Here is a 14,881-nt window from a genome sequence, read left to right on the forward strand (position 1 = left end):
TCGCATGCAGTTCGGGTTACATCGCACACTGTTTGGTTGAATGGTCTCCGATACAAATATCGTCTTTGGACCTTTCTACAGTAGTGCTAGGCCTTGTTTTCAAGCATTGCAATACCGTTTTTGCTCACTTTTACTACTTCCTATCTTATTGTTTTTATATTTCAGATTACAAAAATTTATATCTACTATTCATACTACACTTGTATCACCATCTCTTTGTCGAATTAGTGCACCTATACAATTTATCATTGTATTGGATGTGTTGGGGACACAAGAGATTTTTTGTATTTGATTGCAGGGTTATTTGAGAGAGAACATCTTCATCCTGCGCCTCCAACTTGAGGGAAAATTGCTACTGTCCTACAAGCCTCCCGCACCGCCTCTTCGCCTTATAAATGCCCAAATATTCTAGAAACCCTAGGGGAGTCGACGAAATACAATTCCAGCCGCCGCGACTTTCAGAACCACGAGATCCAATCTAGACACCATCACAGAGGAGTTCATCATCCTCATTGGTGCCTCTCTGTCGATGCGTGAGTAATTCATTGTAGACCTACAGGTCCGTAGGCAGTATCTAGATGGTTTCCTCTCTCTTTTTTTGATTCTCAATACGATGGTCTCTTGAAGATCTATTTGATATAACTCTTTTTTGCGGTGTGTTTGTTGGGATCCAATGAACTTTGAGTTTATAATCAGATCTATTTTATCCATGGAAGTTATTTGAGTTTTGATCTCTTATATGCATGATTATTTATAGTCTCGTATTTCTTCTTTGAATCTTTGGTCTAGTTAGGCCGACTAGATCGATTTTTCTTGCCATGGGAAGAGGTGCTTTGTGATGGGTTCGGGGTGCGGTGTTCTTTCCGAGTGACAGAAGGGGCAGCAAGACACGTATTGATCGTTGCTATTAAGGATAATAGGATGGGGTCTATTCCTACATGAATAGATCTTGTCTACATAATGTCATCGTTCTTATTGCATTACTCTGTTTCTCGATGAACTTAATATACTAGATGCATGTTGAATAGCCATCGATGTGTGGAGTAATAGTAGTAGATGCAGGCAGCAGTCGGTCTACTAATATTGGACGTGATGCCTATATATTGATCATTGCCTGGATATCGTCATAATTATTTGAGGTTCTATCAATTACCCAACAGTAATTTATTTACCCACCATGTGCTAGTTCTTGAGAGAAGCCACTAGTAAAATCTACGCCCCCCGGGTCTATTCTTTATCATATTTACTTTCCGATCTATTATTTGCCTTTGAGATCTATTTTTTTAGATCTATTATCCCAAAAACCCAAAATACTTTGCTATACTCTTTATTTGCATCTTTTATTTCACGTTTATTCGAGATCTATTTTATCCAATCATCATAATTTTTATCCCGTCAACTTGACAATTTCCTATGTTGTTACCTGTAAGAGCGATTGACAACCCCTCATAAGTGTCGATTTGCAAGTATTTGCTCTTTGTGTGCAGATACCGTCTATATAGTGTTGCTTGGTTCTCCTACTGGATTGATATCTTGGTTTCATAAATGAGGGAAATATCTACCATAGTTGTGTTGCATCATCCCTTCCTTTTTGAGGAAATATCGACGTAGTTCAAGCGACATCAAAATAATTTGCTACCCATGATGGTACCTACACATGGCCGCAATTTTGTTTATCTCTAATTGTTTTGGTAAATTATTTTGGGCTATGAAAAATAACTCTATAACAAAAATATCATGACTTTGGACCAGCAAGGCAAGCAAAAAGACTGGGAGGAGTGAGAAAATGCCCTTTTGTACACAACGAAAAGGCATTTGTGTCACATAAATGATAACAAAACGACAAAGAAAAGTGAGAAAAAGTCAATTATATACAAAAATGTAGTTGTGCCAATGCCATAAGAAACCCGACACCTCATATATCAAAAAAGGCAATTATGCCAAAGGATTATAGCTGCCACCATGCATGCATAGCTATCATCATGCATAGGAAATCGCCTCTCATTTTGTAAAGGGTGTGGCTAGGCCTCAGTCGACTGAGATTTAACCAAGTCTTAGTCAAGTGACATAACATGCAATAGAGAAAAAGAAAAGGTTGAAAGGAAAATTTTGCATGAATCTCAATGTAAGATCTCACAGATATAGCATCGACCGAGGCTTCATTAATTCTTAGTCGACTGAGACTTGGTTATGTCTCAGTCGGTGCTATATTCATTCAATCTCACATATATAGCATCGACCGAGGCTTCGTTAATTTTCTTTCTAGTTTTTTTTCTTGTTTCTACTTATATACTATGTCACTTGGCTAAGACTAATCAAGTCAACTAAGACATTGCCACACCCTTTTCTAAATGTGCTACATGGTAATTCATTTTCTAAAAAAAATCTTACCTAAATGACTAAACATTAGGTGTGAAACAACAAAAACCCGTTGTTTGAGTAGGCTACAACCACATATTATTTTCATTCAAAATTACATCTTGTATGCATTCCTTTTTCTTTTTTTGCGATGTTAGAAGGGAATAGATGGGATTGGTGGAATATAAAAGATGTATTATTGAGACTCGAGGGTGAGTATATATAAGAGTACAGACTTGGAGGGCAAGAAGCCTCTCCTAGAGATAAGATAGGAAACAGATTACAAATCCTAGACTATCAAATACATGTATCCCAAATATATCTCTAACACCCCCCCCCCCCCCCGCGCAGTCATAGCAGTAGCATTGCGAACAACAAGAGCGTCGCGGACGGTCAGACTGGAGAGAATAGCAGCCGACAGGCTGACATCCCCCCGCAGTCGTAGCAGGAGCGTCATGGACGGTGTCGTGTCGCAGACGCATTGACTGTAGAGGAAGTCGATGAGTGGCTCAAGCGAGGTGATAGCCCTTTGTGTCGGTGTCGAGGTACCAGAGAGCGTAGGTTGGTGTAGCCGTGGTCGAGGTAGCCGTGCGAAGAACGTCGTGGTCGATGTCGTGTCATGGTGGCCGGTGTCGAGGAAGTCACCGTGAAGCCGCGGGCGCAACAAGGCGCCGAGTTAGTAATGGGTGCAGTGGTGTCGAGGAAGTGGTGTGCCGGAAGGAGGATGGTGTTGACAAGGCGTCGCGCCGGGTTTGCCAAACCCGGGGACACGTCATAGACGAAGGCACGCGTCGGTATTGCCAGCACCGGGCATGCGTAGATGGACCAAGACGAAGTTGAAGAAGCACCCACCAGGCTTGCTAGACCTGGGGACACGTCGTGGACGAAGGCATGTATCGGTGTTGCCAGCACCGGGCATGCGTAGACGAGGGACCTGCACGAGTTGTATGCCATGTCGAAGAGTCGGAGGGATCAGCAGAGAAGGAGACTCAACGACGGTTGTGGCGCCAATCGGCATGGGGCCGATGTCACCAACGGGCTCAGAGTAGATCAAGTGGTTGGGAAGATGATGGCGACACTGGTGATGGGCTGGTGCTGGACAAAGACAAAGGGGGTGGACGAGCGGCGTGGCTCGGATGAGCGAGTAGCAGCGGCGCCGAGGAAGACCGGCGGTCGCGGCCTGGCGGCGACGGCGATGGCTGGATTAGGAGCGCAGCGGCGGTGCTCGAAGTAGGTGAGGAGACCGAGAGCGTGACGAAGACCGGCGCGAACGGTGGTGTTCCCGAGCCAAGGGAGGCGGTGCACCACATACCACGAGAAGTCGACACGCGAGAACGACGGAATGGACCGCGGGCCGCGGCACTATGGCCCGAAGGGGCGATGCAGTGACAACAAGTGGCTCGGGGCGACATCGGGAAGACCTCGGGGCGGCAGCATGGACCACGTGCCGCGTCGACGCTACGGCCCGAAGGGGCGACGCAACAGCGGTGCGCGAGACGTTGCAGCCGCGGGGATGCTACTTCTTGAGCTTGCGTTGGTTTTTTCCTTGAAGAGGAAAGGGTGATGCAGCAAAGTAGAGATAAGTATTTCTCTCAGTTAAGAACCAAGGTATCAATCCAGTAGGAGGTACACGCAAGTCTCCAATAATTGCACCTACACAAATAAACAAATACTTGCACCCAACGCGAAAAAGGGTTGTCAATCCCTTCATAGTAAATTGCAAGAATGAGATATGATAGAGATAGGTATAAAAGATAAATAAAAAGGCAAACAAAGTAAAAGTAAATAAATTGCAGCAAGGTATTTTTTTATTTTTTTATTTTATAGATGTGACAATATATGATGAGAAATAGACCCGGGGGCCATAGTTTTCACTAAAGGCTTCTTTCTTGAAAGAACACTACGATGTGTAAGCAAATTACTGTTGAGCAATTGATAGAAAAGTGCAAAGTTATTACGATATATAAGGCAATGATCATGAATATGGGCATCACGTCTGTGACAAGTAGACCGGGACAATTTTGCATCTATTACTATTACTCCACACATCGACCGCTATCCAACATGCATCTAGAGTATTAAGTTCGTAAGAATGGAGTAACATCTTAAGCAAAATGACATGATGTAGAGGGATAAGCTCAAAAATATGATGTAAACCCCATCTTTTTATCCTTAATAGCAACAATACAATATGTATCTCGCTACCCCTTCTGTCACTGGGTGAGGACACCGCAAGATTGAACCCATCACAAAGCATCTCTCCCGTTGCAAGAAAGATCAATCTAATTAGCCAAACCAAATCAATAGATTGGAGAGAAATACAAAGCTATCTTAATCATGCATAAAAGAGTTCAGAAAAAACTCAAATAGTAATATTCATAGATAATCTGATCATAAATCCACTATTCATCGGATCTCAACAAACGCGCCGCAAAAGAAGATTACATCGAATAGATCTCCAAGAACATCGAGAAGAACATTGTATTGAAGATCAAAGTGAGAAGAAGCCATCTAGCTACTAGTTCTGGACCCGTAGGTCGGTAGTAAACTACTCACACATCATCGGTAGGGCAGCAAGGTTGGTGTAGAGGCCCTCCGTGATCGAATCCCCCTTTGGTAGAGTACCAAAAAAGGCCCCGAGATGGGATCTCGCGAGAACAGAAGCTTGCTGCGGCGAAAAAGTTTTTTTTTGTGCCTCCTGGTATACGGGGAATATTTGGATATCTATGGAGCAAGGATTATGGTTAGGAGACTCTCGAGGGACCCACAAGCCCTAGGGGCGCGCCCTCTCGGCTTGTGGCCACCTCGTGGCTCTTCTAGCCTCCTCTTGAAGCTTCGTGGTTGTCTTCTGGCCCAAGAAAAAACCTTAAAAAGTTTCACTTCGGTTGGACTCTGTTTGGTATTGATTTTCTATAAAAGACAAAAATAAAGAAAAAGCAGAAACTGGCACTAGGTTAATAGGTTAGTCCCAAAAATGATATAGAATAGCATATTAATGCATATAAAACATCCAAGATAGATAATATAATAGCATGGAATAATCAAAAATTGGCACTAGGTTAATAGGTTAGTCCCAAAAATGATATAAAATAGCATATTAATGCATATAAAACATCCAAGATAGATAATATAATAGCATGCAATAAAAAATTATAGATACGTTGGAGACGTATTAGGGAACGGCCTCGGGCGGTGGCGGGGACTGTGTGCTGCGGAGCTACGCCCCGAAGGGGCGATGCAGCGCGGCTCGCGAGTAGGTGCAACCGCGGAGAGAAGCACCAGGTGGCGACGTTGTTGCCCGATGGGGCGACATAGTAGCAATCCGTTGCTCGGTCGGTGGAGGGGCGCGTTGTATTAGGGAACGGCGTGCGAACAAGCAGCTAGCGCCAGCTCCCGGGCAGCGAGGCCCAAGCGACCAGCGCAGCAACAGCGCCCGAGCTCGAGGCAGCTGGCGAGCCCGAAGCAACCGGCAGGACGCCCGTATAGACGCGACAGAGGCAGGTGTTGTTGGAGAGGTCCCGGTCAGAGCAGGGCGGCGACGGCTGACGCAGGGCGATAGGTGGGCCGACGCGCGGACGGCGGCAGGCCGTGACATGCCGCCTCGGCGCGCGTGGCCGCCGGGTCGGAGGAGAGGCCGGCCGGTCGCGTCGGTGTCGAAGTAGAGGCGCGGGGGTCGACGACGGCGACGGGCGATGCAAACCGGTCTTAAATTGGAAAACAAAAAAGAAAACGCCGATCAAAACGACCAACGAGAGAAAGAGAGAGAAAAACCCCGGATCAAGAGATCAGGAAAAAGACTCTCTAGGGCAGCCGGTCAACACGACCGGTGGACGAATCCTAGATACGGGTGGCGCGGCCCTCGGCGGCGGTCATGGAGGCCGACCGCCCCGGGGGCAGAGCCGATGCGAAAGCGGCGGGCGGCGGCTTGGGTTGGATCGGTTAGACTGATACCATATTAAAAGGGAATAGAGAGGATTGATGAGATATAATAGATGTATTATTGAGCCTCGAGAGTGAGTATATATAAGAGTACAAACTTCAAGGGCAAGAAGCCTCTTCTAAAGATAAGGTAAGAGACAAATTACAAATTCTAAACTATCAAATATATGTATTCTAAATATATCTCTAAGATGCGAGGGATCCATGTATGCATTGCTAACTGCTAAGCCACGCACTCTCATCCGTACCCTAGCTAGGAGGCAGGAGGCCAAAAAAGGAAATAAAAGTCGCATCTGAAGGAACCAAGCAGGAAATAATTGAAGGAATTACTTGATCCAGATCTGAGCCGGATTGATTGAAGAGACAAGATGAGCCTGGAGGCGTCACGGGCTGAGGCATGGACAAAGATGGCGGTGGAGCTCAGCCCGGTAGAGACACGCGGTCATGTGAAATGTGATCCACGCGCTCCTGTTTTTGATTGGGGAAATGGACCAGGATTCGCGTCACGCTCGGAGACGAACATGATGGGAATCATAATTACTGTTGTTGATAGGTTTTGCGATAGCTTACCGCTGCGCTGAATACTTTTTTATGTAAAAGCAAGGAGTTGGTATTGAAGTTTTATCGGCAACGAAGAGGTGGCATCGAAACACTGATTCGTGTAGGGACTGGTGTTTTCAGTAATCTACTCTAAACAAGTGACTATAACTTGTGCATAACATGGCAAGTAAGTAATTATAATCCAGGAGTAGGGAGGAGAACTTTTGGTCTATGGGTGTATATACAGCTTATATGAAAAAAAAATAGTAATTAACAAAAAAGTCAAAAAAAAAACTGAAAATATTTTTGAATTCAACTTGACCTTCCATTGTACTGGTAAAAAATCCAAAAAGGAAAAAAATCTTGTTGACTTCTTTTCCAAAAATACAAAATTTTCGTTCAAAATAGTGTGAAACTGTGAATAGTAACCTATAATAGCAAATACAATTCTTTTTGCCCTGAAGTCAATGCTAGTTTTCTATTCGTGAAAATTTATATACTGGTGCAAAAAAAGTCAAGTTTATTGTAAAAAAATCCAAACTTTTGACTTGTTTTAATTATCAAAAAAATTCCATATGAGATGTAAATACACCCAGGAACCAAAGGGTATTTTCCCTAGGAGTAGCAACAAATGACAAATAAAAAGTCAAAATGTACATGTATATCAATGAGGGGTCTAATTTTGAACATATTGTGGGTTTCAACCGTGAAAATGAGACATCAATGTGACCGACTATTTATGAGTCACGTGAAAATAATCAATCTAGTCACTTTTCCTCCGTTGTCTGATCCCTTACAGTTGTCTTCTTCTTCATTGTGCAGCACTTGTGTGTTGTGCCGCTCAGAATTGTCTGGCAAACCACTTACCCCGCCAATCTATTGACACTGTTGCACACCGCCTCGCTACCCTGCCAGCCTCAGTCATCGTCTTCATTGTGTTGCGATTGCCCCTGACCTTCCCTCTAGACCCCACAGTCCTCTGCGTCGGTGGCCACTCTGTACCCCAACCAGTCAAGCCTTCGCCTGTGACCCCACTGCTAGCCACGTAGTCGTCGGTTCCGCCTGCATCCTGATGAGCCCGCGTCGGCGTTCCTCACTCACGCTCATTTCGACTGACATGCAAATAATTTTCAAACGCATGCTTAATAGCAAACATGATCATCAATTGAGTACATGATTTAAGAGATTATTTTTAAAAAAATTGAAAAGAAATGTTATGTGTTAATGTCTTGCTTTTTGACTAACTAGATGTTTCTAATTTTTGTGAGATTTTCTAGATAATTTCTATTTTTCTGGTTGCCCGTCAAATACTTTTTATATATAAATAGATTTTGCTTTACCCAAAATGTAGAAAATGCATGCATTAGATGGGTGGATAGTATAGGACACATGTCAAGCCTACAAAAGCCACGTGACATGTATTATTTTCAGTAATAAAACTTGTATTGTATTGTGTTTTGCGGGGAATAAAACTTGCGTGATGCATGAGCCGTTATATATATTGTCCTTGGATCCCTAGGGAGAGAATCAATACTAAGTCAGTGACACTTATTTTGAGACGAAGGTAATATTTCATTTTTACGTCATGCTTTTTTTTTTGAGTTACCATGAGCGGTGGCAAAACGGTTTTGGCTCCAACATGAGAAGAGGGTTTACAGGGAATCTAGAGCGCTGCCACCAGATCTGCTGCGTGTGCACGCTTTTGGGGTGCTCGTATGGTACCAAATGGGCAGGATGGCGTGGAAATCTCCGATTTGATCATGCGTATGGACGTTCGTGCCCTAGTGCAGTCCTAATCTCTTTTATTTTATATTTTTGGCCAGGGAATGCAGCCCTAAACTTTAGCACCCCAGTTTTCCTTAGTTTTTTGCAAATAATACTCTGGATTTATATTAAAAACTTCCAACGATACAAGACATCTAAAACAGAACAAGAAAATTACAACTAGGTTGCCAGAGAGCCAAACAAACTTAACCTCTTAGCATAAGCCGAAGGTGTGCCGCCACTGCCACTCCATGACCGAAGTTGGCTTGACATTTTATCCTGTGGTCGCAAAATCATCATGCTAAGGTCCAAGTGGAAACACCTGGGAGAAGGAGCTGCCATCATAGAAGCCTTGTGAAGATTGAAAATCCTAGAGCCAAACCATCTCCTAAGAAAAACTTCCGCCAGCCTCACAAAGTCGACGTGCTAAGATCCAAGTGGACCACGTCCTGAAGAAGAAGTTGTTATCATAGAACCTTTGTGAAGATTGAAAATCCGAAACTTCCGCCAGCCTCGCAAAGTCGTCGTGCTAAGATCCAAGTGGACCAACATCCTGGAGAAGAAGTTGTCATCATAAAACCCTTGTGAAGATTGAAAATCCAAAACTTCCGCCAGCCTCGCAACGTCGACTGAGAGAGTATCGCTGCGACGAGAGGGAACACAAACCACCAGAGAGTGATATGTCATGTCAAGAAGGCACTCAAGGGGAGAAATGAAGGCCATGGCCTCTTCATTGGCGTAAAAACGGGGCGAGGAACATCACCCCAATCCTCAAGGGATGGCCTTCCATCGTTGAAGTTGTTTGCTGCCCGGAGTACCCTCATCGTAAAAAGAAGGAAGAAGAAGATCATTACCTTATACCAACGTAAAGACACACAAAGCGCCCATCCAGATCCCAATGACCTAATACGGCGTAGACATTGCCATCCAGATCCAATACCAATAGTCAGGAGAACCACTGCCTCAGTTAGAGATCTGGAGAAAAACTTATTTGGCATATCGCCAAAGCTATGGACAACCAACAAAAACAAAGTCTCAGTGTTCTCCTCCCGCTCGCAATCGGAGTAGCTGGGGAGGTGAGGGAACCTGGTGACGCGTACCAGGGCGTTTGTTCCTGCCGTGGCGGCTAGGTCACAACCTATTGGAGGAAAATGATTGTAGACATAAAAACAAGTTCTGTCAGGTACCTATCTCTCCCCTTTTTGCCCACTCTGAAAAGTTGTGAAAGATCTTTAAGAATTTACGGATATTTATATTTGATATAGTATATCCATTTGCAATAATTGGTCCAAAAGTGGCCTAGTGTAAAAATAGAAATCCAAGGATACATGCATGGTGGATATACTCCCTCCGTCCATAAATAGAACGTTTGTGCATGTAGACATATTTAGTGTGTTTGTTCACTCATTTTAGTCCATATCTGATCCATATTAACATATTATACTCTCTTCGTCCGGAATTCGTTGTCGATCAAATCGGATGTATGTAGCACTAAAAATAGTGCTAGGCATATCCGTTTGAGCGACTACTAAATAGTGTTGGATAACATCCTTTCGAGCGACAACTAATTCCGGATGGATAAAGTATTTGTGAAGGGAGGGAGGGGTATTTTCTTTCCAGAAGTGTGCATATATATACAGTAGTATATAGTATGTTACCTAAACATGCACGATTGGCGAATGGTATGTTATTTCAAACATGCGAGTTTGTTCTTTTGTTTTGTACACAGGGCACGTTCAATCATTCGACGTGCTAAAAAATATTGAATGCCTTTCCAGATTTCCCCCTACGTGCTTTGGTCCTCTCCTTTTTAGATGGTGTGGTGTAATCCGGCCGCATATGCTGATAGTGATACTGCCATACTGGGTCAATTACATCTTGCCATTCATTCAAACAATGGCCAGAGCGCCGGGCTGCCCCTGCCGCTGCGCTCCCGCCTATATATAGCCACTCCAACGGATGATGTCTACCTCACCTCACGGGATCACGGCTGGGCACGATCCACTCCTTCGGTCAGCCTATTAGCCTCCCACGATCATCTTCCCAACGAGACATCTCGTCCGAATGGAGTCTCTGCTGGCGGCCGCGCCCTTCCATGTCGCAGCCTTCTCGTCCGTGTCCTCTCCGTCCGCCCACTCGCCGTCTGTCCTCCGCAGCATCCGTGGGGGCGGCCGCGCCGTCCGATGCGCCTCGGCCAAGGTGCGTCGAGCTCTGTTTCTTCCTGATTCCGAACGGGGTCGTGTGTGCATGCTCTTCCTCTTAGAAAAAGAAAATCTGCGTTCGTCTGTGTCGCAGGAGGCCATCCTGTACGCGCTGGAGCACGATGAGATGTTCAACTCGGAAGAGGTGATCCAGTGGGAGAGCGGCAAGACGATCAACTCCATCGCCGCCGCGCAGGGCATCCGCATCCGCCGCCGGTGCCGCCCCCGGTACCCCTCGGAGGGCTCCGGCGACGACAAGGCCGTGCCCCGCAACATCCTCGAGCAGATCGTCTGGGACAAGGAGGTGGAGGTGTCGCAGGTACAGAAATAAGTACATGCAGACACACTGATATACTCACATGCACGCTGCATCTCAAGACTGCATTGATGTTCGTTGTCCATGGCGTTGCTGACTCCTCTGAGACGTGCATGCGTGCAGAGGAAGGCCAAGAAGCCCCTGAAGAGTATCGTGGAGTCCAGCGAGCACGCGCCGCCGGCCAGGGATTTCATCGGCGCTCTCACGGCCGCCCACCGTCGCAACGGCGTGCCTGCCCTGATCGCCGAGGTTAAGAAGGCGTCGCCCAGCAGGGGCGTGCTAAGGGAGAACTTCAATCCGGTGGGTTTTTCTTTACTCTGAATGTATAGCTCTGTCTTCGTCATGTGCAGTGTTAATAATCACGTACGACTGACGTTGGAAATTCGCGACAGGTTGAGATCGCGCAGGCATACGAGAAAAACGGCGCGGCTTGCCTTAGCATCCTCACGGATGAGAAGCACTTTCAGGTTCGTTACTTTTATACCTATTTTTAGATCAACTACTTTTACACCTGTTACACATTGATTAAATTGGTTTCGTTCATTTCTGATATTTGCAACTCCCTCGATTCTGTAGGGGAGCTTTGAGAACCTTGAAACGGTCCGCAATTCGGGTGTGCAGGTACCTACTATGAATCTATGATGGAGACATGCACCTATCGTGTTTGAATAATATTTTTTCTTCTATCTTTGCTTTCACTATATATGTTACTACAAGTCTCCTGATTTTGGTCGTGCGAATGCAGTGCCCTCTTCTGTGCAAGGAGTTTGTCATCGATATCTGGCAAATCTACTACGCACGATCAAAGGGTGCCGATGCGATTCTCTTGATTGCTGCTGTGCTACCGGATCTTGACATGAAATACATGCTTCGCATTTGCAAAAATCTTGGAATGACTGCTCTTATTGAGGTATGTTTTGGATGTTTTGGGTCAGGTGGTATTCCCATATACTGTACACGTTTGAACAGTTCAAGTTTGATATGAAAAATGGATCACTCCTTGTTCCAATTTTGCAATTAATATTGTGACTGAGTGGTTCACGTTATTCACTCCGTGATAAATATAAATAGGCCCCTTCCGCCCCCCCAAAAAAATGTATGCTAAAAAGTGATTGGTATTTCAGGTTCACGATGAGAAAGAACTCGACCGTGTGCTGAGAATAGATGGTGTTGAGCTTATTGGAATCAATAACCGCAGTCTAGGTACCAGTTTTCATCACTTTCTGAGGCCAAAATTGTTTTTTAATTCGTTCGTGCATAGATGGTGCTGAAGTTTATTATCCTTTGCAGAGACATTCGTAGTTGATACTTCAAACACAAGGATGTTGATGGAGAAGCGTGGTGATATCATAAAGGAGAAGGGAATATTGGTAGGCTCTATTTAATTGACCGTTGCTCCTTTATTTGAACAAATGAAGGGACTCCCTTGTACTTCAACTGAACTTTATTAAAGAAACCAACATCACGCTACAACGATTTACCATCATTCATCCTTTCAACTAACTATAGCCTTATAAAATCCTCTTAACTGATTTGAATATACTTATGTATTGTACGAAATAAATATATTAAATAAAATAGGTACAATCAAGTTTTCATCTAATCCTTAATGTAGCGCATTGATTCGATGCACATATTGGGCACTGTTGACAGCCTACAGAATTTATAGTTGCTACTCAGTCTAGCAACATAAAACGCTAAAAGATACTCCCTCCGTCCCAAAATATAAGAACGTTTTTGATACTATGCTAGTGTAAAAAACGTTCTTATATTTTGGGACAGAGGGAGTAGTTTGTACTGGATTTTTACGAGTCTTTGGTTTTCAGGTTGTTGGTGAATCTGGCCTGTTCACTCCCGACGATGTTGCATATGTGCATAGTGCTGGCGTTTCTGCTGTAAGTTTTTGTACTTATCCTTCATTTTCAAGTTATGCTTCACCACATGATTTCAGCAGAACCTTCGTAGTAATCTCTTAATATGATGGATCCAAATTTCAGAAAGATTGAGAGCCAGTAAATAATCTTACATGGGCCCTAAGTGATATGTGTTTTATTGAGGGCGATGTTCTTGTTTGCAGGTTTTGGTAGGAGAGTCCCTGATCAAGGAAGAAGATCCTGGGCGAGCCATTGCTGGGCTTTTCGGGAAGGAGCTCTTGAGTTGAATTAATGCTCTGCAATTCTGTGTGTTGGTTTTTTCCGTTCTTTTGAGCAGATTTGTGTTTGTGGCTACTTTTTATGTAGCAAGCATAAATAGGTGTGCATATGCGCTTCCGAATGGAGTGCACCACATGTATATGTATATAAATAAGAGTAATATGCGTTCCAAAATAATGTAATCCGTTCTCTTCTTTATATAGAATGTATGACCCATCTTAAAACTGAACAGAAATATTTGGTCAGAGGTGGGAGCACTGGGTAGTCCTCAATAACAAAATTACCATCCAGAATATCAACCATGTACCCCGAGAAAAATGAACCACATAGGGACAGAAAAGTTCTGGAACTTGGTGCTGCCGTGCGTAACTCCCATACCCAAAAAAACAAGCTTCAGAAAAAAAAATCTATACATAGATTGTAATATGATCTAGACCCCTATCCGCTACCTCCGAGGAAAACTATAGATCAATCGATCAGATGACGGCGCGCTCATGTGTCGTACCCCTCTTGAGGGCATCATTCTTGGAGGTGTGCATAGGTCGACGGACGAGTGGACGGCATCTGCGATGGAGCGGCGTTCCCTATGACGCATCGACGTCGTGGAGTCTCGGCGGCGATGCACAGCAAAGTCTCGGCGACGGATGGGTGATGATGAACGCGCATAGGGAGGAGGTGCTGTCTGGTGCGGGGGGGGGGGGGGGGGGGGGGGGGTCGACGGCAGGCCTGGCAAGGTCGATGCATCAGTACCTGCTCTGAAGAGACGGCAGCGACGACCTATGAGTGCGTCGGACCGGTTTGTGCCCCAGACCCGGTATGTGGCTTGGTCGGGGCCTCCGGCTTTAGATGTTAGGCTAGGTGAGAAGTTTGGGTATTCGGCACACTTTCTGCACCCCTCCATCAATAGATAGGAGTAGCGACAGATGTTGCCAAGATGGCGGCTTCAGACATATTGATGTATTACTTTGCAAGGTCTTTGTGAATAATCAATAAAATGATTGCATGCATCTCCCAGATGCAGAGGCCGGGAGTCATCCTTCTTTTCTAAAAAGAAAAGATTGTAATGTGATCTAGGATGTACAATAGTTCAACTCAAAACACAACATCTTGAATTATGGAGTGTATAGTTGTTTCATCATCCCTCTCTGGGCTACTCAATGTATGTTCTACCAGATCTTGACATGATGTGAAGTACATGCTTCACGTCTGCAAAAAGCTTGGAATGACTGCTCTTACTGAGATATGTTCCAATCAAACTTTTTTTCTATACGACCAATTTCTTGCCAGAACTATCCAATTACTCATGATCCCTTTTGCAACTATATACTATGCTGGAAAATTCATGCTATTAACTCCACGCTAACAATGTATTGTCCTGAAAAAAAAATCACCCTACGAGTCTAGTTCATTCGATTGTATCCTCTTGGTGAAACAGAACTGTGGCATTTAGCAGTGCACTAAATATGACTGCTATTTCAGCTTCATGATGAGAGGAAACTAGATTGCGTGCTGAAAATAGATGGTGTTGAGCTTATTGGAATCAATAGCCGCAGTTTAGGTACTCCCTCCGATCCGAATTAATTGACACAGCCTCTATACAACGTTGCATC

At 44.5% G+C, this 14,881-nt stretch overlaps 1 protein-coding gene across 1 annotated transcript; it reads left to right on the plus strand.

Moving 5' to 3' along the window:
• The first annotated feature begins 10,484 nt into the window (after positions 1-10,484).
• Positions 10,485-13,518, plus strand: LOC125555978 (indole-3-glycerol phosphate synthase, chloroplastic). Its single transcript, XM_048718781.2, has 10 exons — positions 10,485-10,800; positions 10,897-11,121; positions 11,242-11,418; positions 11,511-11,585; positions 11,695-11,739; positions 11,864-12,028; positions 12,243-12,321; positions 12,409-12,488; positions 12,945-13,013; positions 13,196-13,518. Exons 1-10 carry the CDS (start codon positions 10,666-10,668, stop codon positions 13,277-13,279), a joined length of 1,134 nt encoding a protein of 377 aa, XP_048574738.1. The 5' UTR covers positions 10,485-10,665; the 3' UTR covers positions 13,280-13,518.
• Positions 13,519-14,881: the final 1,363 nt, after the last annotated feature.

This window comes from Triticum urartu, chromosome 5A (genome assembly GCF_056163025.1).
Source record: "Triticum urartu cultivar PI428250 chromosome 5A, HENAU_Tu73, whole genome shotgun sequence".
NCBI lineage: Eukaryota > Viridiplantae > Streptophyta > Magnoliopsida > Poales > Poaceae > Triticum > Triticum urartu.